A 26,239-nucleotide genomic window follows, 5' to 3' on the forward strand; every position below is an offset into this window, starting at 1 on the left:
TATCTGTGCCCCCCATAGCCCTGCAGGGGGCTGTCGGGGATGCCCCAGGGGAGGGCAGGTATCTGTGCCCCCCATAGCCCTGCGGGGGCTGTCGGGGATGCCCCAGGGGAGGGCAGGTATCTGTGCCCCCCATAGTCCTGCAGGGGGCTGTCGGGGATGCCCCAGGGGAGGGCAGGTATCTGTGCCCCCCATAGCCCTGCGGGGGCTGTCAGGGATGCCCCAGGGGAGGGCAGGTATCTGTGCCCCCCCTATCCCTGCAGGGGGCTGTCGGGGATGCCCCAGGGGAGGGCAGGTATCTGTGCCCCCCATAGCCCTGCGGGGGCTGTCGAGGATGCCCCAGGGGACGGCAGGTATCTGTGCCCCCCATATCCCTGCAGGGGGCTGTCGGGGATGCCCCAGGGGAGGGCAGGTATCTGTGCCCCCCATAGCCCTGCAGGGGCTGTCCGGATGCCGCAGGGGAGGGCAGGTATCTGTGCCCCCCATAGCCCTGCAGGGGCTGTCCGGATGCCCCAGGGCAGGTATCTGTGCCCCCCATAGCCCTGCAGGGGGCTGTCGGGGATGCCCCAGGGGAGGGCAGGTATCTGTGCCCCCCATATCCCTGCAGGGGCTGTCGAGGATGCCCCAGGGGTGGGCAGGTATCTGTGCCCCCCATAGCCCTGCAGGGGCTGTCCGGATGCCCCAGGGCAGGTATCTGTGCCCCCCATAGCCCTGCGGGGGCTGTCGGGGATGCCCCAAGGGAGGGCAGGTATCTGTGCCCCCCATAGCCCTGCAGGGGGCTGTCGGGGATGCCCCAGGGGAGGGCAGGTATCTGTGCCCCCCATAGCCCTGCAGGGGGCTGTCGGGGATGCCCCAGGGGAGGGCAGGTATCTGTGCCCCCCATAGCCCTGCAGGGGGCTGTCGGGGATGCCCCAGGGGAGGGCAGGTATCTGTGCCCCCCATAGCCCTGCAGGGGGCTGTCGGGGATGCCCCAGGGGAGGGCAGGTATCTGTGCCCCCCATAGCCCTGCAGGGGCTGTCGGGGATGCCCCAGGGCAGGTATCTGTGCCCCCCATATCCCTGCAGGGGGCTGTCGCGGATGCCCCAGGGAAGGGCAGGTATCTGTGCCCCCCATAGCCCTGCAGGGGGCTGTCGGGGATGCCCCAGGGGAGGGCAGGTATCTGTGCCCCCCATAGCCCTGCAGGGGGCTGTCGGGGATGCCCCAGGGCAGGTATCTGTGCCCCCCATAGCCCTGCAGGGGCTGTCGCGGATGCCCCAGGGGACGGCAGGTATCTGTGCCCCCCCTATCCCTGCGGGGGCTGTCGGGGATGCCCCAGGGCAGCTATCTGTGCGCCCCACATCCCTGCTGCAGGGGGGCTGTCAGGGGTGCCCCGCGCAGGCGCAGCGCCGGCGGGCTCCGACAGGGGTCGCTGTGGCGCGCTCTTCGCTCAGAAAGGCGGGAGCGGGGAGCAGGGGCGGTGCCGGCGGTTCCTCAGGGCGCCTGCGCTGCTGCTTCCCCGGGCCCGGCCTCGGCCGCGCTCCGGCCCGGCATCCCCCGCGCTCCTGCTGCCCCGCTGGCCGCGCGGCCCGCTCTCGCCGCCATGGCCTTCACCTTCGCCGCCTTCTGCTACATGCTGGCGCTGCTGCTCACCGCCGCCCTCATCTTCTTCGCCATCTGGCATGTGAGTGCCGGGCCGGGGCGCCCGGAGCGGGGCGGAGCGGGGCGGGGCTCGGCTCGTCCCCTGCCTGCGGGGCGGGCGGCGGCACCGGCACCGTTGGTGGCCTCCCGTTGTGGCCGGGACGCTTCCGGGCCCCGGGGTGTGTGTGTGAGAGTGTGTGTGCGCGCGCGCTGCTCCGTGCCTCCTCCCCCACCACCGGCTCCAGACCCGCGGTCACCGGGGTGGGGGGGTGAAGAGATCTAACCCCATTGCTGTCCCCCCCCCGCGATCACAGGGGTGGGGGGGAAGAGATCTGACCGCCCCCCTATTGCTGCCCCTCCCCTCTCGCACTCACAGGGGTGGGGGGAAGAGATCTAACCGCCCCCCTCCCGCTGCCCCCTCCCCCCTCGCGCTCACAGGGGTGGGGGGGAAGAGATCTAACCGCCCCCCTCCCGCTGCCCCCTCCCCCCGCCCCCTCCCCCCTCGCGCTCACAGGGGTGGGGGGTAGAGATCTAACTACCCCCCTCCCGCTGCCTCCTCCCCCTGCACCCTCCCCCCTCGCGCTCACAGGGGTGGGGGGGAAGAGATCTGACCGCCCCCCTATTGCTGTCCCCCCCCGCGCTCACAGGGGTGGGGGGCGAAGAGATCTAACCGCCCCCCTGTTGCTGCCCCCCCCCGAGCCGCCCCCCCCTGCGCTCACAGGGTTGGGAGGGAAAGAGATCTAACCGCCTCCCTATTGCTGCGCCATCCCCCCTGTGCTCACGGGTGGGGGGGGGGTAGAGATTTAACTGCCCCCCTGCGCCATCTCCCCCCATGCTCACAGAGGTGGGGGGGTAGATATCTAACCACCCCTCCTTTGCTGCCCCCCCCCCCCCGTGCTCACAGGGGTGGAGAGTAGAGATCTAACTGCCCCCCTATTGTTGCCCCTCCCCAAGCCATCGCCCCCCTCACACTCACAGGAGCGGGGGCAGAGATCAACTGCCCCCCCATTGCAGGCCCCCCCCCCAAGCCATCTCACCTCCCCCCCTGCATTCAGGGATGGGGACAGAGTTTTAAACATCCTTTCATTGATGCCCCCCAGCCATCTCCACCCCCCTTCACTGGCAGGGGTGGGGGCAGAGATTGACCTGTCCCCATTTCTGACCTTCCAGAGCCATCTCTACATCCCCATGTGCTCACAGGGTTGGGAGCAGAAATCCAGCTCCCCTCTGCAGCCATCTCTACCATTGCTACTCCCACAGAGAGCCAGCTCCATCCCACCTGTGTGCACACGGGGTGAGGGCAGAGATTTGACCACTCCACTTCTGCTAGCCCCTCCCCCCCGCCCAACTCAGCACCATGCAGAATTGCACCCGGTTGCATGCGACCTTAGGCCATGGCTGGATGTGTTTAGGGATTATAGGTTTGAGGAATAGTGCCCTATTTTGTGTATATTTTAAATGGTATGTGTAAAATAATTGATCAGATATGTTTAGTAACTTCCTGTTGGTGTAAACCAACTTTGCAAAATTGTCCTGAAAACTCACCAGCCCAGATATATAACCTGCTTGCTCATCATTACCTTAATGGTACAAAACTCACAGTATTCACCTGTAGATGAGTAGAATTTTCAAAGGCTGATGCAAACTGGGTTTGTTTTATTAAACATTTTTGTTGAAAATGTGGGCATCTTATATTTTTAAATATTGGTGTTTTACTTGAAGGAATATGTGTTTAAAATATTTTAGTCTCAAGTCAAATAAGTTTTGTATTTAATGGAAAAAGTGAGCTTTTCCAAGTTTCCCCATGGTATGCTACTTTTGAAAATTTAAATCCTGAGTAAATGTTACTTATTATTTGAGGTCTTAGTCTTTTCCCCTCTGTGGCAGTAGAAAATCCACTGGTGGAACCTTAGGAAACCTAAGTGGCTATGAGATGCCTGGTCTTGGAGAGAAGCACTGATAGATCATCTTTAGGAATGAACTTTATAAGTGAATGAATGGATTTTTTTGAGGGTGATATTTTCCTTGATGAGCATGGAGGACTAAGCCATTAATCTCAGCAGAATTTTAAGCTTTTTTTTTTTTTTAATGGAAAAAGTTTTGGTCCCTGCAGTTGCTAAGATACCTATTTAGATGTGTACCAGATAAACTGATGATTTTTTCCTGAGTGTGTTAACGAATATTTTATAATTTTCTTCTCCATTAATCCTCTGCAACTTCTTGGTTTGCTGAATCTGCCCCATGATGCATTGTTGTGGGACATCCCTGTTACCAGAAGACTCATATTATCCAAGTGATGCTACAAAGATATATCCTCGGGCAGCTTTACGCAAACCAGGAAGTATCATTGGATCTGAGGGAGGAAATATATTAAAATGTGTTTTAAGTGCTTCTCCCCAACATGAATAGTGTGTGTGCACATATAATATATTCAGATTTATTCGGTTTCAATTTTTGCTTTGTAGTTATTAAATAAGCTTTTCATTGTAACATAAAGGATGCTATGTAAACATGTTCTAGTTTACATTGAATATAAAGGATACTGATAGTACTGATTACTTGATGTTTTGGTTCTCATACTTATTTTTCTATGGTTCTTGATTTTTTATTTATAAATGACCTGTTTGGTCTTGTTTGATGCCATGGTATCCATTTTACAAAAAAACGGCTTTGACTCTTTTTCATCCTGGCAGGTTCACCTTTTCCTAAGCATCAGTGTATGGGTAAAAGTTCTGTCATTAAAAGATGTTCTTGACGTTTTCCTGAATATATCTCCCTTGCCTGCTGTCTCACACTCTGACCGTGAAGATAACATCCATTCAGCCTCTTCAAAGACTGCGATAGCTTCCTTTTAATTAAGTGACAAGCACTCAGCACAGAGGAAGTGTGTCATGTGTGCAGCCTCCTGTTTTTTTTTTTTTATGCACCCTGGATATATTCTGTGGGACTGAATGCTATTTGCAATGTCACTATATAACTCCTCTGCATGGTAGTGGGGGAAAGGGAATGAGGGAATGAAATGCAAAGATTTAGTGCCAGAGCACTGTGAGTATAGAAAATGTCTAGAATAATCTGAAGCTAATTTAAATGTGCTTGAATGTTTTTTAAACCAAAGCAGACCTGTTTCAAATACTTTCTTGCTCTAGGTGATTTAGTTTATGGAATTATTTCTTTTACATGAGTAAAACGACCTTACTAAGATTGTGTTCGTAGCACTTATGGCTCTGTACCAATAAATTATATTTTGTGGTGAGATGTGTTTTACTGCTTTTGAACTGAAGAGTCCTAACTGTTCCAATTTTATTCTAGATTATAGCATTTGATGAACTGAAGACTGATTACAAGAATCCCATAGACCAATGTAATACACTCAATCCTGTAAGTTACATGATAAAGAATTCCTCTTTGCATAAATTTATAAATTTTTGTTGCTATTATCTTGATTTAATCAAAAAGGTCATTAAAAATTCTGTTCTGCTGGTAATGTCTAGTATATTTGATAGAATTTCTAGACAGAATTCTTTATCTGATTCTTCTTTACTTTCAATCTTGAATATTCTGACTATTATTAATCTGCTGATGATCTTGTCAGCTGTCCTACTAACATTCTTTCAATCTGCTTTTTACATTTTCGGCACAAAGACAGTTGAAAAGGTCAAAAAGATTAAAAGAGTCAAAATTGCATTAAAGGTGTGTACTGCTTTTTAGTTTAATGTTTTAATCCCACCTTTACTTTCATTTTGTTAGGAACATTTGTATTACTATTAAGATGTTTTGTTCAGTGTGCTTGCTCATCTGCCTGTTTTGTCTGTTCAGGTTTATAATAACTTCATGAACTTTCACATTTTGTGCAAAATAATTTTGCTTGCTTACCCAGTGAAGTGGGGAAAACTGTTATATGCCTAAAATGTATTGAATAGTCACAGCAACTGAAGATGTACAATAAATGGTATCCTCTCTCAAGCCAGGTTCACTGAACTTCCTGATGTTCAGAATCTAGGAAACTAGTTCGTTTAAAAAAAGAAAAGAAAAAAAGGGGTTAATTCTGATCTGGCCTTATGATTTCCAGGGTGGAGGTTGGCTTTCCAAGGATATCCACGGCGTTCTTTCAGAACACTGTGTACTCTCTTGGATACAACTCTAATTACACTCCTTTACTCGTTAATGCTGTGCCTCAAGCACTTTCAGCTTGCTTGTGTCTAATAAACTTCCTTAATATTATTTGTCTGTCAAAGACAGTATGTATTTTCAGTAACGCAGTATGTCTTTTCCTGTTCACCATCCCTTTTATTTTGACTTGGAGTGGCCAGATTGAGATAAAAACATAGGGCAGCACAGTAGTGAAGTGTACCTCTGGAAGGCTGCACTGTAAATGATGGTGTTCTGCAGAATTAAGTAGAATCACACCAATGGAGACTGAGAAAGAATGTGTCCTAGACAGCCAGAGAGCTTTGCAGCATGAGGGTGGGTGAGCGGAGAGAAAGATGATGTTATGGAGAAGATTGTATCTTGGAAAGTGGTGCCTGAATAGCTGTGCATCTAACAGTTTCCCCAACTCTGTCTGTCTTACAGTCATTTCTGCAACAGTATGGGGGAAGGCAAATACTCATTACATTTATGCATTATGATCTTATCACAAATTTAAATAAAAGGCTGTTATAATGTGCATGTTCAAAGCAAATATTTTATTAACCTAATGTTAATATACATGCATGAGGTGTTATATGATAGCTTTGTGTAAACTGAAAATCTTGAACGTGGTATTTACTATGCTAGTGGAGTTAGATTAGTCATGAAAAGGTGAATTTGCGATCGTTACTCTTTAAAGAGTATGATAAATGCACATGATCCATTGTCTTGAAGTTTAAATTCTAGGGGAGAACATTTTTAGTCATGAGAATTAAACACTTCTCTAGAGTACCATTTTTTGGTTCACATAATGCTCAGCATCTCCCTCTCCGTATGCAGCCCCCATCACAGTGGTATCCAAGCTTCTCTTGAGTATTTAGAAATAATAATTCATCCTTCTTAGCCTTTAGGGAAAAATGCATGGTAACCTATAAACTAATCAACCTAGTTCTCGTGTAGGCTGGAAATGAAGAAGGATAACATTTTTGAAATACTTAAAAGGCAGTCTGATACTCTGGTGTGGGGGCAGAACACACAAACCTAGATGGAAGGGAAGTGAATGCTTTGAGACACATGGTTAGTCTTAATTTTTGTAGATTTCAGGTCTAGCAAACGGGTCTTGCTTGGTGGTCAGACTTTTTTTAGTTTAAATAATTGGAATAACATCTAAAAGTTACATATGGTGAGTATACAAGAGTGATCTGGACAAGAAGAGTAATTGTTTTACACATGTAAAGAAAGGTGATGACTTGGGTTTGTGCTGATGTCAGTTGGTGGTGTTTGACAATTGTTTCTTTAAGTGACTATTAGAACGTGCATTCGGAACGAAACTCTGTTTGCTTCTGATTTATAGTTAGACCTTTTTAGGTGTTTAAAACAAACATCTGCTTTTAGACAGTATTAAAAAAACTTGCAAAATACATTCTGAGGCAGTCATCCTAGGTGCACAAATTGGGCAAAGTCAAGAAGCAGAATTGTCTTGTGTGTGCCTCACTTAGAGAGTGGACTCCTTAGTAATTTAACTTAAGTCTTTAGTTTACCATAAACCCTTGACTGAAATATGTAGTAGCAATTGAATATTTTTACCTGAAACAGCTTGTAGTAGTTTATCCTGTGAGCATTTCAGATGTATAGATGAACTTTTTTGGGGAGAACTGTATAATTCAAAAAAGTAGGTGATACGATTCTTTCTGGTATATTTGCCTTTGAAGGATTTTACTCTTGTGATGAGCATGGGGTTTTCTTGGTTTTAGGGTATTTCACCTACATTTAATCTACATATGTTTCTATATTGCTTATTTCTTAATAGCACTAGCAGGGTTACCTGGTATTTTATGCTCTTGGTAATCTGAGAGTAATCAGCATTACCTCTGTACCCTTCTGCTGGAAAGCACAATGTTAAAAAGAAGGCAGGTGTTAGGTATTTGAAAGGTCTTGTACAAAGGAAAATGGAACTGGCTAATATGTCACAAATTGTATGTGCATTTTACTGTTGTTCCCTCCTACCTTGCAGAAAGCATATTGCTTGTATTTGTGCATATTGGTGCGCTTAACAATGTTGTTGCTCCTTTTGTCTAATAAAGCTTTGGACCGGAAATAAGGTTTTGGTAATAGTCTGTTTTAATAAATATTGTGTATATATACTGTTTTAAGTTCAAAACTTCAAAAATAGTAAAATACAAAACAAACTCTTGCATATAAACCAGGGCTCTCAAACTCAAATCACCACGACAGCCTTATGAGGACTAGTACATTGGCCCAAGGGCCGCATCACTGACACCTTTTCATACAAAGATACAAAAGCCCCCAGCCCTGCCCCCACTCCAGCCCTTCCATGAGGCCCTGCCCCTGTTCTGCCTCTTCCCCGCCCCCCATTCCAACCCCTTCCCCAAAGTCCCCACCCCAACTCTGCTCCCTTCCTGCCCCAGTCCAACCCCTTCCCCAAATCCCCGCCCCTGCCCTGCCTCTTCTCCGCCTCCTCCCCATAGCGCGGCTCCTCCCCCCTCCCTCCTGGAAAGCGTTAAGCTCTGTCAAACAGCTGGTTGGTGGCGGGAAGCGCCTGGAGGTAGGCCGAGGAGCGAGGACTCGGCGCGCTGGGGGATGGGAGAGGGAACAGGGGGGAGGGGAGCTGGCTGGGCCACAGCAAATAACTCAACGGATCGTGTGTTTGAGACCCCTGATATAAACTGTTATAGGGATTACTTTTCCCATAGATATTTCTATGTGGAGCATGTGCAGAAATATCTCGATGCTCTACTTTTATGTTACAGAGGTATGTTGTATAAAATGTGGAAGCTGTTCACAGTGCACGTAGCCAATTAATATGTAATAAAAGCTTCCATAATCTGAGCATTCCAACTTGTACATTTTCTTGGGTATTCATGAATATACATAAACTTTTCTGTAAATATCAGGGTGTATTCTGCTAGTTGCTGTTTTCACTTTCTGCAGTTTACTTGCCCATTTGAGTGTTTTTCTCTATATAGTAGTATGGAATTTTTCACCAATAATTTACCTTTTAAATAGAAATTCAAACCAAGCTGTATGTTGTGTAATCACATGTTCTGATGCATATTTTTCTTTTTCAGCTTGTACTTCCAGAGTACCTCATCCATGCATTCTTCTGTGTTATGTTTCTCTGTGCAGCAGAGTGGCTTACACTGGGTCTCAATATGCCTTTGTTGGCTTACCACATTTGGAGGTAATATTGATGAGTTTGATCTCTCTACTCATGTTAATTATAACTAAGGCTAAGATTTTTGTCATGAATAGTTTTAGTAAAAGTCAGGGACAGGTCACGGGCTTCCGTGAATTTTTCTTTATTGCCTGTGATAGTAAAAGTATCCATGATAAAATAGGAAGGGAATGGGCAGCTGCCAGGTGGCTTGGAGCTCCAGGGTCCCCTTCTCCAGTGGTAAGGAGCTGTGGGGTGGTCCCCCCGCCCTGCAGTGGTGGCCAGGAGCTTGGGGGCCCCGTGACTTAGGCAGCGGGGGTACCTCACAGCTCCCTCCCGCTGCGGGACCCTGCAGCTCCCAGCCACCAGGGCTGAAGTCACAGAGGTCTTTGGAAGTCACAGATTCCGCGACCTCCATCGGATTCCATGACTTCTGCGACCTCCGTGACAAAATCGTAGCCTTAGTTATAACTTACTGTCCTTTTGCAATGTTTCTGTTAATTGTCCCATTTCTTCAGCAATAAAGCGTAAAGGCCCATTGTGATAGATGGTGAAAATCTTATGCTGCAGTTGTAAAAAAGGCTATTTTCCTTTTATTTTTTAAAAGGAATATTTTTCCAACTTGATAAGCAAGAATGGGAGTACTGCAGTACATGTTTTAAATGGTGCTGAAGTTACCAAAGCCATACTAAGTATTTTACCATACGAATTACGGTTGGTTCTGTCCCATGTTGCTCTCTTCTTCTGCACCTTTTCCAGTTCTTTAATAAGCCTGTAATATGGTGCCTTAGATCATACATCCTATTTTCAAGGGTTGTCATGCCCATCCTGTAGCACCATGTATAATGTAGTATGATTTGAAGTTGAGATAAACTATGCTGGTGCAGTGCAGCTACAGAGCAAAAAACCACCATAAGAGCATAAGAACGGCCATATTGGGTCAGACCAGTGGTCCATGTAGCCCACTATCCTGTTTTCCAGCAGTGCCCAATACCAGGTGCTTCAGAAGGAATGAACAGAACAGCCAGTCATCAAGTGATCCATCCCCATACAGGCAAGGTCTTAGGTTGCGGTCTCAGACTTTACTCTCATGGTTTAATTGCTGGATGGAGTAAATGTTTAGTGCAGTTAAAGATGTGTGGTTCCTTATACAAATTTCTGTTTTGTTTTTTGGGGGTGGGGGAACCTCCTTTTCCCATAGCTTTCTTTTCCAAACTTACTGCTAACCTAATTTGTCTTTTCCAGGTATATGAGCAGACCTGTGATGAGTGGACCAGGTCTCTATGATCCTACAACCATTATGAATGCAGATATTTTAGCATATTGTCAGAAGGAAGGATGGTGCAAACTAGCATTTTACCTCCTATCGTTTTTTTACTACCTATATGGGTAAGTTTCTTAGCCTGAAACTTTTTGTTTGAGCTCAACCCAGAGGCAAAATTCAAATTTATATGAAACTTCCTTAAAAAAAAAAAAAAAAAAAAAAATGCCCCCACATTTTTATCTTAATTTGTAAAAATATTTCAGACACTTAGCCTGGGAGGTAATGTCTATATATATTTTAAAAAACAACCAGCCGCCCCCCCAAGTTTGTATCATAACTTAGCAATAAAGCTGAACCAAAGAACCAAAAAATCCCAAACTTTTAATTTTTATTATAAAAGTATTGGGATTTTAATATGGGTGGGATTTTAATATTTTCAAAGAAGTGACTTATTTGTCTTAAAATTTGGGTTTCATTGAAGTTTGCTGGTAGAATGGTCATACATCACGGGTGAGAAGATACAGAAGCTGTAAATGCAAAGTTAAACTCTAAAAAGGGGGGGTGTGGGAAGCAATAGCTGGTGATAATGTACTGACGTAGTACTATTACCAATACATTGCATAGACTGACTTTGACAGTCAGGTTACAACTGATGGGTCAGCATTTCTTCATGTGATCATACAAGATGATTAGGAAAAACATGATTAAAAAAACTTCCAATATATATACATCAGTGTGTTTGAGCCTATGTAAGCTCCCTGTTGTTACTGCAACGTGATCCCAGTGTCAGAGTGTGTGATATACATAACACTTCTGTTCACGGGTTCATTTTTAATGTCTTAACCTGGCTTTTAAATAGTCGTGGTGAACTATCAGTATTTTACTGTAATGACAAGCTGTGTGTATGTCTGCTCTTTTTCAGTGGGGAATGAATCTGTGCATAATACTGTTAACTTATCTAATCAAACTATTGCATCTAAATTTAGTACATTTTAAATTTTTCTTTTCTTTTCTAGCATGATTTATGTTTTGGTGAGCTCTTAAGAAGACATTCTGCAAACTTGGTTCCAGTTAAGTGCATGCAAAAGCCACAAAACAAAAGGATTCTTTCCAACAAGAAACTGTTACCAAGATTAAACTATGGAATCTGATGATCACGGTTGCATTAGAAAAAAAATGACTCCCCTATTTTTAAAATGTTTCCACACTTTATACTTGTGGAAAGACTGTTTTCGTATATTTTACTGGGATGTTGAAATTAAAAAGAATTAAGTGTAAATTGATATTAAATGATTCTCTGGTTTTGAACAGTTTTGACTTTGCGCTCCATAAGGAACAGCCATAACTCTTCAAGTAGTTATTAATTCCTGACTGTCCTTAGTATCCTAGAATTTTTTGTTTACAGGACCGCATAGTGGCTCACTTTGAACTTTTGAAACTCCATTTATGTATAAATCAGCTGTACCTATAAAGTGCTCCTGAAGGACTGAAAGCTTTATGTATTTTCTCTGCAGATATCTTCACGGATACACGTGTAGGAAGAGTAGTTCTGTTTTTTATATTTGGGTATCTTTCCCTGTGTATGCATGGTTCTGAAACTTCCCATATTTCCACCAAACACTAAATATCCTTGCTTTAATTTTCAAGCATAAGTTATTGTGATAGGAAACATTGAGTTGTCTGTGAAGGAATGAATTTAAAAGATTTTATTTTTAAATGTTTGTGCAACAGTCTTATTAACCAATTGGCTAATAATGCAAGATTGATCAAATCCAATGGTAAAAATACTGCTCCTATGGATTTACAAGTCACACTAAAGACATTTCCAAGACAAAGTGAGATTGAGAAACTGCCCTGCTGTTCCTTAGTGGAATAAATAAAAATCTCAAATTCAGAAATGTTCAGTTTTTTGCAGTGCCTTGTTTTTAAAAACAAAGTTTACTTGCTGTACTTAACTAATTTATAATAGACAGTAGCATTGCTATTAAAATTCATATTGAGATGGGCTATATCTGGAAAAGAGATACTTACACAGAACTGTTAGACACTAACAGTTTCCTGTACTTTCAGTTGGTCTGTATGTTAATAGTTTTTAGTGGAGGGAGAAGAGTGGAAATAGATGTGCAGTGTAATTCCTCTTGGGATGAGCTACAGGTTAGTTTAGCTTCAGAAGTTTAGAAATCTTTCCCACTTAAACTAGTTTAAAGAATGGTGAAATGCCTTGAGGAAGGTGTGTTGGTGCAGATAATGTCTCCGGTTTTAGTAAAATGTGTTTACATAGATTGGTATTTGACCCTTCTGATATGGACCAGATTTTTGGATTCAGTGCAACCACTTCATGATGCAGATTGGCCTTTCCTTCTGGAATAAAGGAATCTGAGCACTCATAAAATTTTCTCTGTGGATAATGATTTTTGCCTTAGCCAAATCAAAGGAGACAACTGACAGAATAGATACAAACTCCATGAAATTAAAATCCAATAGGTTTGTAGTTTGAAGTGTCTTTATCACATGGCATGCTTTTGTTGCAAATGTTTTCCTCCATGGGGTAGAAATAGCTGCAGAGTTAAAAAAAATTTCTATTTTCATAAGGAATAATGTCCCCCAAACTATACATTAATTGAGAATTCCATTGAGCTGTTCTAGTGATGAAGTATGACTAATTTGTATAGTCCTTTCCCCAAACCATAATTTGAAATTGGAGCTTTAAATTATGTACCGTTTCAGGATCATAGTAAGCACTCTTCAAAAAGGATTAAAGCTGACTTCCCTATTTCTCTCTCTACCCTTTGACTATTTAAAAAATGAATTTGACAAGCTGCTGAGCTGCAAGGAAAGTGTTGCATCCCACACCAATAGATGAAAGTTAACATCTTTGCTTTTATGGCATACAAGCTGTCAATGGCTTTCAAAAGTTCTTCCCCCTATGGCTTGACAACTTCTGTTTTCAAACTGTTTCTTAAAGTATCTAATGAAATTGTTGAGACACTTTTGCACTGTACCCTGAAGATTAACAAGCTATCAAACCATGAAATCTAGTATCAAGATGCCTTCACTAAGTATTCTGCTGCCAGCCCCATCATCCAAAAGTTGGACCACTGCATTTCTCTGCTCTTAGGTGCTGTGGGGGTGTGCTCAGTGGGAGTCTGTCTTGTGGAAAGAACTAGACTACAGCTCTGGAGCACTTTCAAAATCCTTCACAACAGAAGAGTAAAAGGAGGCCCGTTCTGGCTCTCAATAGCCACAAGCCCATTACTAATGTAATTTGATGGGATATGCTTGTGGGGGGTAGTCTGGTTCTGTACTCAACAAGTAGGTCACTATTGTAGTTGAAATCAGTGAAAAGTGATCTAACAGACTTAGAGTAAAGAAATACTCTTCAGACCTTTGCCACCATGCTGAGGGTTCCCAAGTGAACTTATTTGCTCTTTATGCTCCACATCTTGTAATTCAAAATGGGAGTTCTTAATGACATTCAAGGCTTCTCACCACCAGTGATTTTGCACTTGAATAAAATTAACTTATTCAAATCCACAGTCACTCTGGTGCTTCTGCCAGACACAGCACCATAGTGTTTCTAGCTAGGGTAAAACACTAATCATCTCCCTCCACTTGAGCTATAATGCTATTGCTGCCTTTTCCAGCAGTAGTAGTCTCTTGTTTTTGGTATCATGGAGCTAAGATGACAAGATCTCTCCACTACTCTCCTGTTGTAACCACCTCAGGCTTTTGTCCTTACACCTAATCTGATACGAGTCTCATGGAAGAATCTTCCTCTCCTCCCAACTATGTAGTTCTCTGAAACTTAACTTATGTTGTTTACATAGTTAACTGTTGTATATTGTAAGAGCCTTAATGCTAGAACTGGATCACCTTAGGTTTGCAGAAGAGCACACGGTTTTTGAAGGAATTGTCTCAGCCAACTAGACTACAGCTCTGGAGCACTTTCAAAATCCTTCACAACAGAAGAGTAAAAGGAGGCCCTCTCAATAGCCCTGGCTCTTAAAGCTCAGCTGGCTACTGTTAAGTTACCAGATCTTTTTATTCCCATTTCAAGCTTCCCTCTCCTTCCATCCCCAATTGTTCCCACTGACTACTTACAAGAAAAAAAAAAGTACAAATAGATAATGCATTAGCTTTATTTCTTATTTGAGATCCCCGGTAATACCTAAAATGCAACATACAGAAAACTACAAAATTTAAAAACCAAAATACTAGTTCAGCATATTGAAACTTGTATACTGGTAAGGACATACTTGATGAAGGGAATTAATGCATCAGCAGTGAACTGCTGAAGTTACTATACTAAAACAAGTCCATTAGAAATGGCGGGGACACCAGCATAGCATTTCTTCCTTCATGTGTGGAAATACTTGTAGAGTATGAACTTAGAAATTATTCCTTGGAAGTTTGTAATGCAGGATTTACTATAGCTCACAAGACCCTTTCTAGCATCAGTCCCGTATCTATTTACAGTAGAGAGACTGGGTGTTAGGATAATACTTTGCTAGAAGGAGTGACTAATAAAGTGGTATTAAAAGGTCATGTAGGTGAGCGATGTCTTTTTACGTAGAACTTGTACTCAAAGTACCATATGTACACAAAATAGATATACCATAATGCTAATGTTAGTTTATCGTGATACTGTTCTTAATATTGCATCTTTTGTTGACAGATGTGCAGCCAGGTTCTCGCGAAAGTCATGGAGATAGTTGTATTGCTGAAAAATGTACAATCATATTTAGCAAAAGTGCTGAATGTGACGGACATGTTAATAAAGTTTTAAAAGAGATTAAATACTTTGTGGTTTAGGCAAGTCTCTAGCTATTAGGTTAGGATAAGACCTAATTGGGGCAGGAGGGGGCAGATTACCCCACATCTGGCTACTGCATGATTCCTACACCTTACTCTGAAGCATTTGGTGCTGGCCACTGTTAGGACAGAGACAGGATATTGGACTAGATGGACCTTAAGTCTGATCCAATCTGGCAACTCCTGTGTTCCTATTATAGTGAGGTTGGAGATATTACAATTCTGATTGTGGCTGGCCTGAGTTTCTAAAATATTAAATAGGAAACTGCTTCATTTGTGAATATGTAGCTCTACTCCCTCTGCATATAGTCCAAGAAGTAGAACACTGATTCCAGCTAGCTGAATGCAGAGCACAACAATCTACATAGAGGGCTGGTAGGCCAATTCACTCTTGAGTAAAGACTCCAAATGGTGTAAACTGCATAACAAGTGTTCAAAAAAATATAGGCAATCAGGGGAATTTAAACACAGATTCCCCCATATCTAATAAAAGCAGGGTAGGACTCCCCATCCTCTCCCTAGCTTCAGTAAACAGTGCTTACTCTGCTCTCCACTCCGACTTAGCAGAAGTGTGCCTGCTTCCCAAATCCTATTCGGCTACTTCAACTAGCAGTAGGCCGCATTCTCTGGCACTCTGCCTTCTTTAGAAGGCATTTAAAATAACATTGGATCTCAAAGTTAAATGGTCAGATCTTGACTGGTGTACATTTTCTGGCTTTATGAACTATTGTCTTGCTATTGGTTTTATGACTTATGTATTCTGAGTAGGTTTAATACTAGCATTGGGATCTGGGCAGAGGACGATGGATTATAAATGGAAAATGACAGTTAGAATAGGAACTAGTGTGTGTGAAGTGGGGGAAGAGAAAAGTTTAAGAATCAAGGCAGATGATCAAGGTGCAGTGAGAATTAAAGGAAAGGAGGGATTTTGGCAATATAAAGGAAGCAGCAACAACCCCTACTATAAGCTGTAGGTGGGAGTGTGGTGGAGGGCAACAGGGGAGAGAGGTAAGAACAGAGCAAACGGGGTGGGGGGGGGGGGGGGGGGGGGAAGGAGAAGAGATAGAGTGGCTATTGGCCATAAAGGAGGAAAGATGTGAAGTTCTGGTGTGGACAGACCAAGGTTGTGTTGGCATGATAGCATGTGACTAAAAGCAGCTCAAACCCAACATTCAAAGGCAGTAAGGACATGAATTACTAGAGGCCTTCTTTAACTCTCAGAAAGACAAAGCCATTCTCTTCATGAAGAGATCCTAGTACAGAGGCACAGTCCTCTACCCACCAGAGGTCTTCTCCATTTTATTATTCCCTCCCCCCAAAGCTTCCTTACCTTTATTGTCTGTATTGCCCCAGATCCTCTTAAGTCTCGGAGGCTCTCTATTGCCTCTTGGGGTTCCATTGCATCAGATAACTGAAGCAGAAGACATGCAGCTACTGTAAGGAAAAGAGATGCATAAATATGCATTCTAACAATCATCTCTGTATGTAACAAAACTTCTGCTCATTGATGTTTGTGCTTAGACAACCACCGGAGTCTCACGACCACTTCAGAACTGGAATTTCTTCATCATACGAAGGTCCACAGATCTGTTACAATGGATACTTCATCCTGGTTGCGGTTGGGGGCAGAACCAGGCCTGCCAGTCATTAGCAGCAGTGAAGTTTGCTCAAGTTTTCTCTGCATCCCCAGCAGTGTTCCTGGCTGCAGAGCGTTTTAGAGGGAAAGTCCAAACTTTAATTCAAAACTTTAACAGTTTGGTCCCATAACATCTTGAGGGCTGCGTTTGCATTTTGGGAGATTGTTATCTCAGCTCCGCTCCCCTTCTGCGGTGTTTGCACCTTTTGGCACCCCTCAGGCTTTGGGGAGAGAACTAAGCTGAGAAAAAACAGACAAAACGAGAGGTGTGTGTCTCCTGCTTCCTCCTCATTGAGGGTCATGCAGGGAGCTCTGCCAGCTCTGAGGGTAGAGTGCAGTCCCTGCCCTGGCAGGAATGGAGGAAAGTGACAGCAAAGATGTGGAAAAGGAGATAGAAGCAAGATGTAGTTTGTTCCCTTTACAAATCAGACAAGAAGTCTCTCCACACTTCCATATATTTGATAGCACAGAGCGATGGTGCATTGTTCACCGGCTTTTTTTATTCTTTAACAAGTCTGACTAGATAACAGTTTCTTAGTTGATCAGTACCATAAAATACTAAATAAACTGGCTTGATCCTGCTTCATTTACTACAGTGGATGCCTGACCTGTTCTCACCCATATTTCTGCCAACAACTGTAGTAACTGAGGCCTATCAAACTATAACCAATCTTATTATAGGATGCTATTAAACTTCTCCCATTTTCCATGCGTCTCCATAAGGCCTTCACTGTGCAAGGGCACCAAGTTCCATTTCCAACTCAGAAACCTCTGGTTCATAATGCATTTGGTCCTTTAGGCACCAGACTAATTTATATTTTAGTTCTATTACCAGAAGAGAATATGGCTAAACTGTATTAAGCAATGACAATATTAAGCAATGCCATGGGGGAAGGAGGGAAAAAATGCTTACTGAGACATGAACGTCCAAGTCCTCCGTAACAGCTGAAAGAAAAGAATGACTTGTTTTAATAGTGCAGTAGCACCCAAAGTCCCAAATCAGCACTGGGGCCTCATTGTGCTTGGTAATCCTTGCAAGATCACACAGAGATCAAGATGGCTGGAAGCTACTTCCCTCTTTTGTGAACTCTGTGGAAAAAGAATTCATACAAAAATACCTTGACCACAATTCCACTCGTCTCCTATAATCTAAGGAAACAAGCCTCACAATACAGGTGTGGGACACTAGAGTTGTGTGAAAATTCAGTCCTTTGGTAAAACCTGTGGGAATCCACCCCTGCCAAAGAGTTGTGTTCTAGATTCACAGAAAGCAAGATCAGATCATTTTGGTAGATTTTATGCCCACAGCTTCTCTGGTGCCTAATGGGAAAGAAGAAACACTGCATCCAATGGAAATACCTCATCCTACCTCTAGGTCAAAATTCCTCCTACCCACCCAAAGTCCATTTCTTAGTGGATTAGTAGAATGCACCATGATATCCTCATGTAAAGTGGATGGCCTGAAGCCATGTAGACTTATTTTTTAGTATCCATTAGTGTTTCCTAAAGGCTCAGGGAGTATGTCACTGTCAAGGCTGAATCCCCACTCTGTCACTTTGAGTGCAGAAGGTGGGGGCCCACAAGGATTTTCAAAATTAATAGTGGCCATTCCAGGCTTGTATTATACTCCCAAGGTTACAGCTTTTCTCTGACCTTGGCTTGGTAAACGCTCCCACCACCCAAATGCAAAAAAAACCCCAACCAAACCCTTTGAACCCAGGAAGGAGCACTTGGGAATTCCTCCCTCTGGGGTACCCTCAAGCCTCCCCCCAAGGGAAGAGCCGAGAAAGAAAAAGGAAATTAGCTGTTGCCACCAGCTAATCAAACAGCATATGCACAAACCTCTTAGGACACCAAAACTCCAATCCTGTTCTTAAAAAAAAGTAAATTTTATTAAAAATAAAAAAGAAAATACACCTGGAACTTAGGCTTTTGCTGGATTTTAAAAGAGCAATTCCAAAAATTAAGCATCCAAACTAGCTTTCTTGGGGATTCAGCTTAAAGGTTACAAGCAAACGAAAGCATCAGGGGTTAGCACAGAGGAGTCCACAAGCCAATAAGAAAAAAGAAATAACCCTAATCGCGTCTTTTTAGACATTCCCTAATTTTACTCACTATCTGAGGCTTCAGATAAGTAGGTTCGAGGTATGAATTGATAATCTATGATCATACCTGGCTTAAAGCCGCCCACAGCATTGCTGCTCCGTGTCGCTGCAGCCCAGAGAGAGCAAAAGACAAAGGGAAAGTCCCCCCCCTCCCCCCCCCCCCCCCATTTTAAAAAGTTCTACCTTCCCATTGGCTCTTTTAGTTGGGTGCCCACTTCCTTTTCTTTATCTGGGGGGCTTTTAACCCTTTACATGTAAAGCAAGCACAGAACAGCTACCAAGAGGGATTTTACAGCTAACTGGCTCGTTGCGTGTTCATAAAAGGGAGCTACCCCGAGCTTCATTTATCACAGTCACCCTGGCAGCTGCTGTGAATTTTAGTCAGTTTGTCTCAGGTGGTACACCATGTGTCACCCCACTAGACCAGCTGGGGAAAGGGGGGGAGGCTCCATGTGTCCATCCCTACAAGGCCTAGCATTATTTCTCATTGAATGGGGCAAGGAAATGGAAGTAGTTGTAAGTGTGTGGCAGAAGTCAACACGGTGAAAGTGAGGGAATGTCACAGTTTGAATTAACCCTAAAGGAAGCCAGCCAACTGTCATTTGACATTATTTGTTTATTGTACATTAAAATTTTGATTGTTCATTCATCTGGAGGGAAGTTGATAGAGGTCTTGTGGAGATAGGAAGGAAATAGGAACTTACTGTATTAATGTTTTCCGGTTGCTTTCCAGACAGCCCCTTAGTTCTTCCAGAATGGTACAGCAGTTGGTGATGTCAGGAGTATCTCCATCAGGAATAGGATGATGGTGCACAATAATCCCGTGCTGCTGGTAGGAGTCTAGTAGGTTTGGCACCCGATATTTTGAGAGTTCTCCTCTGGTACAGAGCACAAATATATCCTGTGTCCCATACCTCTTTAAATCTTCTGCCAACAAACCAAGACACTTGCAAATAAAAAAAGCCTATCAAGTTTAAGATCTACTTAGACGAAAATGCTAATCAACTCAATTTCAGGGATTAATGCGAGAATCAGCAATGACCAGCTGACACAAACACTACAAGAACTGTAGGGTTAACTATGAACACTGTGTTTATGCTCATTGGTAGGATCCTGAAGTTGGCAAGTTATTGAAATAAAGATTAGAAGTGTTTGTGCTTACGCTTTGAACTAGCTCTTCTTGGGAAGCTTGCTATCCTACATTGGGATTATCAGAGCTTCCTGTTATGGTAGAGAAAAAAAACTAAAGATAACCGCCTCTCGCTATGGGTTGTACATATGCAGCAGTGAGTACTCTCAATTGGTAGTGAACCCATGTAAGAGGTGATGTTTTTCTCTTGCAAAAGCGTCTCAGTACATTAAACAGTGCCCACAGCTTCACATTCCTCCAAGCACATTGAGGACTAGAGAAACCCGGATAAACACAACCGTCAAATCAATACTCCCTCAGGAACTTTTCACCCAGTAAAAGGAAACACTGCATGTATTTTTAAAAGGGAATCGCTAAACACGAATGCAGATGGCACATCTTAACTGCTTGCATAATGAGTGATGATTGTTTCATTTCTGAGAAAATACACGTGGTATCTGGAAACAGATTTGCTGGTTAGAGAGATTATGCGATACAATCTTCAGTCTAAGAGAGCAGGCAAGATTCTAGTGACTAAAATAGTAAATGTATGCACTTTTAATTCACCTTGTGCATTTGAAAGTGCTTACTTACAATATGAAGAAAAGATCTAAATTAGTATAGTGGTCCATATATATTATATATAAATCGAAAGAGCAAGAGCATGTGTTCATGGGTGTGTCTATGTAGCATATGTGTGTATATATTTTTAATATAAACTTACCTATATCTTTCTGAAGATTTCTTTTAACATCCTTGAACCTACAGCCTAAAATAAAATATGAAGAAGTGAGTTGTATGGAATAGAAACATTTGAAAAAACAGTTCACTTTTGCAAATAGAGTAGTTGTGTAGAGGAGAGCAGACAGAACCTCATGTTTAATAAAGTAACAGGGCAGCTTTTCTAAGCCCGTAACTAAAATTTAGTTTTTAAACCTTCCCAAAAGAGAGCTTCTCACATGATTAACTGGGCTATACTTAAAGAGATTGGCAAGAGGTCAGCAAGACGTGAGATGGCTGTAGGGTTACTAGTAGGAAGATTCCCTCCCTCTCCACAAGTTCTGGCATATAACAGATATTAAACTCTCCTCCCTATTTGGGTTCTCAGCATGTCATTATCATTACCTTATTTTCTCCCACTTTATTCCACAAAGAAGAGCTACAAAAGTGCTTTTAACATGATGCATATACCCAACAATGAGAGTTATCAGGACAGAAAATGGGCACAGCAATGCCTGAAACCCAGGGGCAATTGCATGGGTTGCTCTATAGTGTATAAGGCAAATGTGTGTGGCTAGATTGCACGCTCCAATTACTGCTCAAACTATTCCTCTCCTCTAGGTCTGCTAACTTTATAACTGCCCTTACCACCTTTACTGCCCTTACTACCTCTGGGAGACATTTGTTCCCTTCTGAAGATGAGGTGTTCGGATCCTGCAAGTAAGAAGTTATATCTGCTGGCTTCCAACAGGTGGAATTTTGTGAGGCAGGAGCAGGCAGGCAGTGTTTAAAGAACAGACATGAGTTAAGAAGGGACACAGGTAGTTTGAAGACCAACATTTCAAACAGGTTTTGTATTGAAGCTATTTCCAAAGCCTAAACATTTAACACTTTATCTTTAAACACGTGTTTAAAGTGTCAATGAAATTCCGTTTGGAATTAAACAATCCCCATTTTGGCATTTGCAACCCAAACACTACAACAGAATGCTAGTGCATGAGAACTAGACAATGATAATTGATTCCAAGCTGGGAGAAATACAAGCAGTAAAAAACACATGTGGTTAAAACAGGTGAAATACTTCACTAATATCTTACATTTTTATAACGTAGCAGTGTAGGATTTTTTAGATGTGATTTTTAGTTTGACACTCCTTATAGTGGAAAAATTTGGCTTTGCCAGAATTTTCCCATTTCATGGCCTTGCATTGACATTTACTATTATAAAAGGTACTCCAATTTGGAAAGCACACTAGTTGATCAGCAGTTACCTTTCATCACTTCTTCTGGATTAGGCAAAACAGCCTCAGGCATCAAACCAAGAGATCTGATACCTCCACTCTTTCCAATATTGTGTGCTCAGAAGACATGGATATCACTCCACTAAGCAAGTACGGCTTTGAAGAGATCTTTGGAGACAGCATAATTTCCTCCTTGGTAGAAAGCATGTTTTAAAGCTAACTTCTAAAACCAGCGCTACCTACCTGGCAGAGAACATATTCCCAGAAACTGAGAACAATAGAGAGACGACAGGGCTAACCTACCAAAAGAAAATGCATAATATAAACTTAAATTCCAATTCAAGTTTTCAATACTAGACAGCCACTTTTTCTGTGGGGTTGTGGAAAAGTAATTCAGCAGTATTCCAGTTTGAATAGCAAGAATTACAGCCAGAAAACTTTGTAGTGCTTACTGATAAAAGACAATCATATGTCCATACTACAACATTTTATTTCTGATCACGTATCATACGCTTAAGTGAGAAGAGGTATCAAGTATACACACACACAGTGAAGAGGTTTTAACACTTCTGAGGTGTATATTAAAAGTATCAATACTTCATTCTGAACCATTTTACTACTTGATTAAATTCCACGTTGCCTCCACTGTAAGAGCTATGGATCAAATCATCTTAACCTACAACATCTTCACAGTGTGTCAGAAATTAAGAATTAAGTTATTTGGGAAGTAAAGAAAATGGATTTTAGTCACTCACAAGTTATGTTTTAAACAGAGTCTGGACCAATATCTTCAGGTTGCAGAGAGCCATGGTAGTTACATGACAATGAAACTTGATAGTATATGTCTAGTGTTTGATTTCATTACTGTTTCTATGACTTCTCTGAAATATCACTGAACACGAGTGGCCTGCTGCAGGTTTCTTTAGGACAGGTACTATCTATTGTCCAGCTGTGTGGTTTTATGAACATTTAGGCCCACATTTACTGCAGATATTTAGTTGCAAGCAGCATACAAGTTTTCTACAAACCCTATATATGTTACTTGGGATATTTCTGCAAGGCCAGAAATTGCTGAGTGAAACATCTACGAGCGTATTTGATTACAAAGGATTTTCTGCTCAAAAAAATATTTGTCTTACCATGATATCTGAAATGGTGTCTGATCATCTTGAATAGGCTCTTCATCAGATGAGTCAAACTCATTCGCTTGCATCGCGCCAGGCTTCAATAGAAGAGTAATTGCTGTAAGGAATTGTTCGTCAACATTTGCTGTGTTGCAAGCACACTACAGCAGATGAGTTTTTTTTCCCTTAGTAAAAGATTATCAGTGTTCATGTAGGATGCATTACTTCTAAGACCACTTTGATGTAACTCAAAGGTTTAGTTTAAGATGATAGACTGCAACATTAGTGATTAGCCACTATCTACAGGTTCAATCTTACATAAGATTTTGAATCCTTGTCTGTAGCTCTCTGCTACGTAAATAGTTCATCAGGGTTGTGAAAAACCCAGGTTTCAAATAGCAAAAAAAATTACTTCAGGTTCTCTTTTTTAAACACCTGTAACTCTGAAGTATTCACATGAACATAACATACTTGAATACAAGATATGGGTATCAGAAACAGGATCTAATTTTAATATGTGAATGAAAACTTTTTCTCAAGGTTATGAGTACATCAAGGTTCTTGTTATTCCTGTTTTGAAAGTTTTAGAACTGTCTACGTAGCGAGAGAGGAATCAATGGCGATTCAGAGAAGTGCATTCCTAATAAGTGGATCAACTTATTAAATGTTGACAAGAGGGGAGCAGGTGGAGCAGTGAACGTGAGGAGGCCTATAGCTATCTTAGCTTGAAGGTTGGCATGGCACCTGATACACAGCTCTGAACAAAACTGGCTAGTTCATTTTATTTTATGATCTTCACCATATTGATCTCAAATCATCTGGATGGAAGATACATAAATTCAGTCTACACAGGTCATCTAATAGCAGAGTGATGCCTGTTTTTGTTTGAGTTGCATGCATGAAAGTAATGCTTCCGAAAATCTGTGACATGAAAGCCCTGAAGAATGAAATCCTCTATCCACAGAACAAGTACAACACCGGCACCTGCTGTGCATCCTTTCTTACCTTTTCATGCCTTTGTCTCAACCTTATCCTAGAGAGATTACCTTTAGGGATGAGAGGGGAATTTAGTTCCCAGGCCTACTCAACATTGAGAGAACAGTTATTGCTAATTGGGATGATGATGGTTTGTGACATGAACTGAACTGACACCATTGTACCCATTTCAAACAATAGACCACAAACTGCATTAGATAGTAACAATTTCCAGCCACTACCAACCAGGGAAGAATTCAAGTGGTTACCCTAGCTGTCAAAGGCTACATACTCATTACTTGTCTGAGCCATTCAGTTACGCAGCCAGGCAACTGCCCGCCCATGTCAGAAACAAGAAGGGTCCTTAAATGGAGATAGGCAACAGTGTGGTGGGCCTTAGGCTACTTAGCTAATAAGACATTTCAATGCCTGTGGTATGCTTAGAGTGGAGATGGAAACTTCACAACTGAAGGCTAAGTGAAAGCAGCACCAGCCTGGCACAGGCTCAGGGTTGTGGCAGCCCCATGAAAAGCTCAGACCTGTAGCAAGAGGCAAGTGGTGTTGCAACACGCTTCACCAGCGATCTTACAATCACAGAAAGTATACATCATACAGATACATTCATGTACAGTAATTGTGCGGGGAGGGGTAGCAAACAGCAGGGCAGAAATGCAGTCCGGAAAGCGGACGCCTTACAGCTTGTTAGCAGCCAGAGTATTTCCCCAGGGTAGGGGCAGGGACCAGTGTCACATTTCCTGGGTTCCCAAATCCCTGACCCACAGATTCAGGAAGCAACTAAATGTTCAGAAGAGCTATCGCAGAACAGAGGGATGTTTGGGCGGGGGAGGGGAACCCTGCCCTCCCCTCACAGGTCAGGAAGGAGGGGGAGGCAGGGAGGAAGGGTAAGCCTGCCCCTCCTCCCCCCGGGGCTCAGGATGAGGGGGAGGGGTAATCCTGCCCTCTCCCCCCCGGGATAAACGGGGCTCAGGATAGGGGAGGAGGGGTAACCCTGCCCTCTCCCCCCCGGGATAAACGGGGCTCAGGATAGGGGAGGAGGGGTAACCCTGTCCCCCCGGGAAAACCGGGGCTCAGGATGTGGGGGAGGGGTAACCCTGTCCCCTCCCAGGGCTCAGAGGGAGAGGGGGAGGGGGAGGGGTAACCCTACCCCCCCCCCCCGGGGCTCAGGAACGGGTGGGGGTATCCCGGTTCCGTCCGCCCCCCATATCCCGGCCCGGCTGAGGTAGCCGTGGGAGGAGGCCGAGCGGCGCTCCCCAGCACACCGACCCCTCAGGCCCCGACACACCGGGCGCCCCTCACCAGGTTCACCATCCCAGCGCGCTCCCCAGCGCTCAGCCCGGGCCGCCGCCGCCGGTTTGAACAGGCCTCTGTCCCGCCCCTTTGGGTTCGGCCCGGCCCAGGGCGCTCATTGGTCAGTGCTTTCCCGCTCTCACCCAATCCCCTGCAGGCAGGCGGCTCGCGCCGGATACAAATAAACCCCGCCCCCCGACAACGGACGAGCCCTATTCCCCATCTCCTCCCTAAGCAACATGAAAAGCACCTTCTGATTAGCCGAAGTAGGCGGGCTTTGGAAACGCCCGCAAGCTCTAACGGGATTGGTTAGTTGGGAGGAAGGGGCGGGGATTATGGTTGGTCAATGCTGAGTGGTTAAAAGGGCAGCTGTGGGCGGATGCACTGTTGCCAGGGTGCAGTAGGGGGCAGGAAGATGGTTGCTAAGGAGCAGCCCCTGGTGGTGTTTGGCCAAGGGAGGCTGGGGCTGAAGATGGCTGCTAAGGGGTGGGGTGGCAGCAGGGTATTCACGGGCAGGGGTATAGGACAGCTGCCAAGGGGTGAAGGAGACAGTAGGGTCCTTGCTAGCCAAGGCAGCCCCTGCGAGCCCCAGGGCGTGAGCATCCTACAGCTCCTTTTACAGCTGGATGGGTGGAATTTGAATAGTTTGGTCAACCCCATTGGTAAAAGGGGAACAAAATACAGTCTCCCTCCACAGGGTGTGTTGATCCTTAGCTAGCCCTGTCGTAACTGTCTAACAGGCTCTTCTGGAGAGAGTGGCACAGAGTGGCCATAACCAACCTGTAGGGATCAAAGTTCTTTGCACGCTCTGTGTGTGCTGCACCTGTCTTGCCTCTGTGGTTGTCTTTGGCATAGCAATAGCCTGATGCTCTGCTTAGCACAATGGAAAGGAAGAGGGAGGGAATTGTTGGTTAAGTGCAAGGGTGAACTCCCTACCACTTACGAAAAGTGCTATGGTGGTAGATTCTTCATGCACAAGATCAGAGGCTGAGTTTGAAAAGATGACCCT

The 26,239-nt window shown here is 43.9% G+C and overlaps 2 protein-coding genes across 6 annotated transcripts; one reads left to right on the plus strand and one right to left on the minus strand.

Annotated features, from left to right (window-relative positions):
• Positions 1–1,431: 1,431 nt before the first annotated feature.
• Positions 1,432–12,079, plus strand: CNIH1 (cornichon family AMPA receptor auxiliary protein 1). 2 transcript variants are annotated; one of them, XM_037901278.2, is made up of 5 exons: positions 1,432–1,657; positions 4,924–4,992; positions 8,832–8,944; positions 10,163–10,306; positions 11,198–12,079. In XM_037901278.2, exons 1-5 carry the CDS (start codon positions 1,577–1,579, stop codon positions 11,223–11,225), a joined length of 435 nt encoding a protein of 144 aa, XP_037757206.1. In that variant the 5' UTR covers positions 1,432–1,576; the 3' UTR covers positions 11,226–12,079. The 2 variants fall into 2 exon arrangements, with proteins under 2 accessions (XP_037757206.1, XP_043404653.1); XM_043548718.1 differs by lacking the exon at positions 1,432–1,657 and adding an exon at positions 2,641–3,167.
• A 2,225-nt stretch (positions 12,080–14,304) lies between these two features.
• Positions 14,305–25,421, minus strand: CDKN3 (cyclin dependent kinase inhibitor 3). 4 transcript variants are annotated; one of them, XM_043548716.1, is made up of 9 exons: positions 25,240–25,319; positions 23,953–23,993; positions 22,963–23,045; positions 22,067–22,122; positions 20,588–20,632; positions 19,439–19,661; positions 17,543–17,574; positions 16,324–16,427; positions 14,305–14,901 (listed from the first exon to the last, which is right to left on the minus strand). In XM_043548716.1, exons 3-9 carry the CDS (start codon positions 23,034–23,036, stop codon positions 14,815–14,817), a joined length of 621 nt encoding a protein of 206 aa, XP_043404651.1. In that variant the 5' UTR covers positions 23,037–23,045; positions 23,953–23,993; positions 25,240–25,319; the 3' UTR covers positions 14,305–14,814. The 4 variants fall into 4 exon arrangements, with proteins under 4 accessions (XP_043404651.1, XP_037757202.1, XP_037757201.1 ...); XM_037901274.2 differs by lacking the exon at positions 23,953–23,993 and having other exon boundaries at positions 19,439–19,658; positions 25,240–25,421; XM_037901273.2 differs by lacking the exon at positions 23,953–23,993 and having other exon boundaries at positions 25,240–25,397.
• Between the last annotated feature and the right edge of the window lie 818 nt (positions 25,422–26,239).

Source organism: Chelonia mydas, chromosome 6, assembly GCF_015237465.2.
Source record: "Chelonia mydas isolate rCheMyd1 chromosome 6, rCheMyd1.pri.v2, whole genome shotgun sequence".
Taxonomy (NCBI): Eukaryota; Metazoa; Chordata; order Testudines; family Cheloniidae; genus Chelonia; species Chelonia mydas.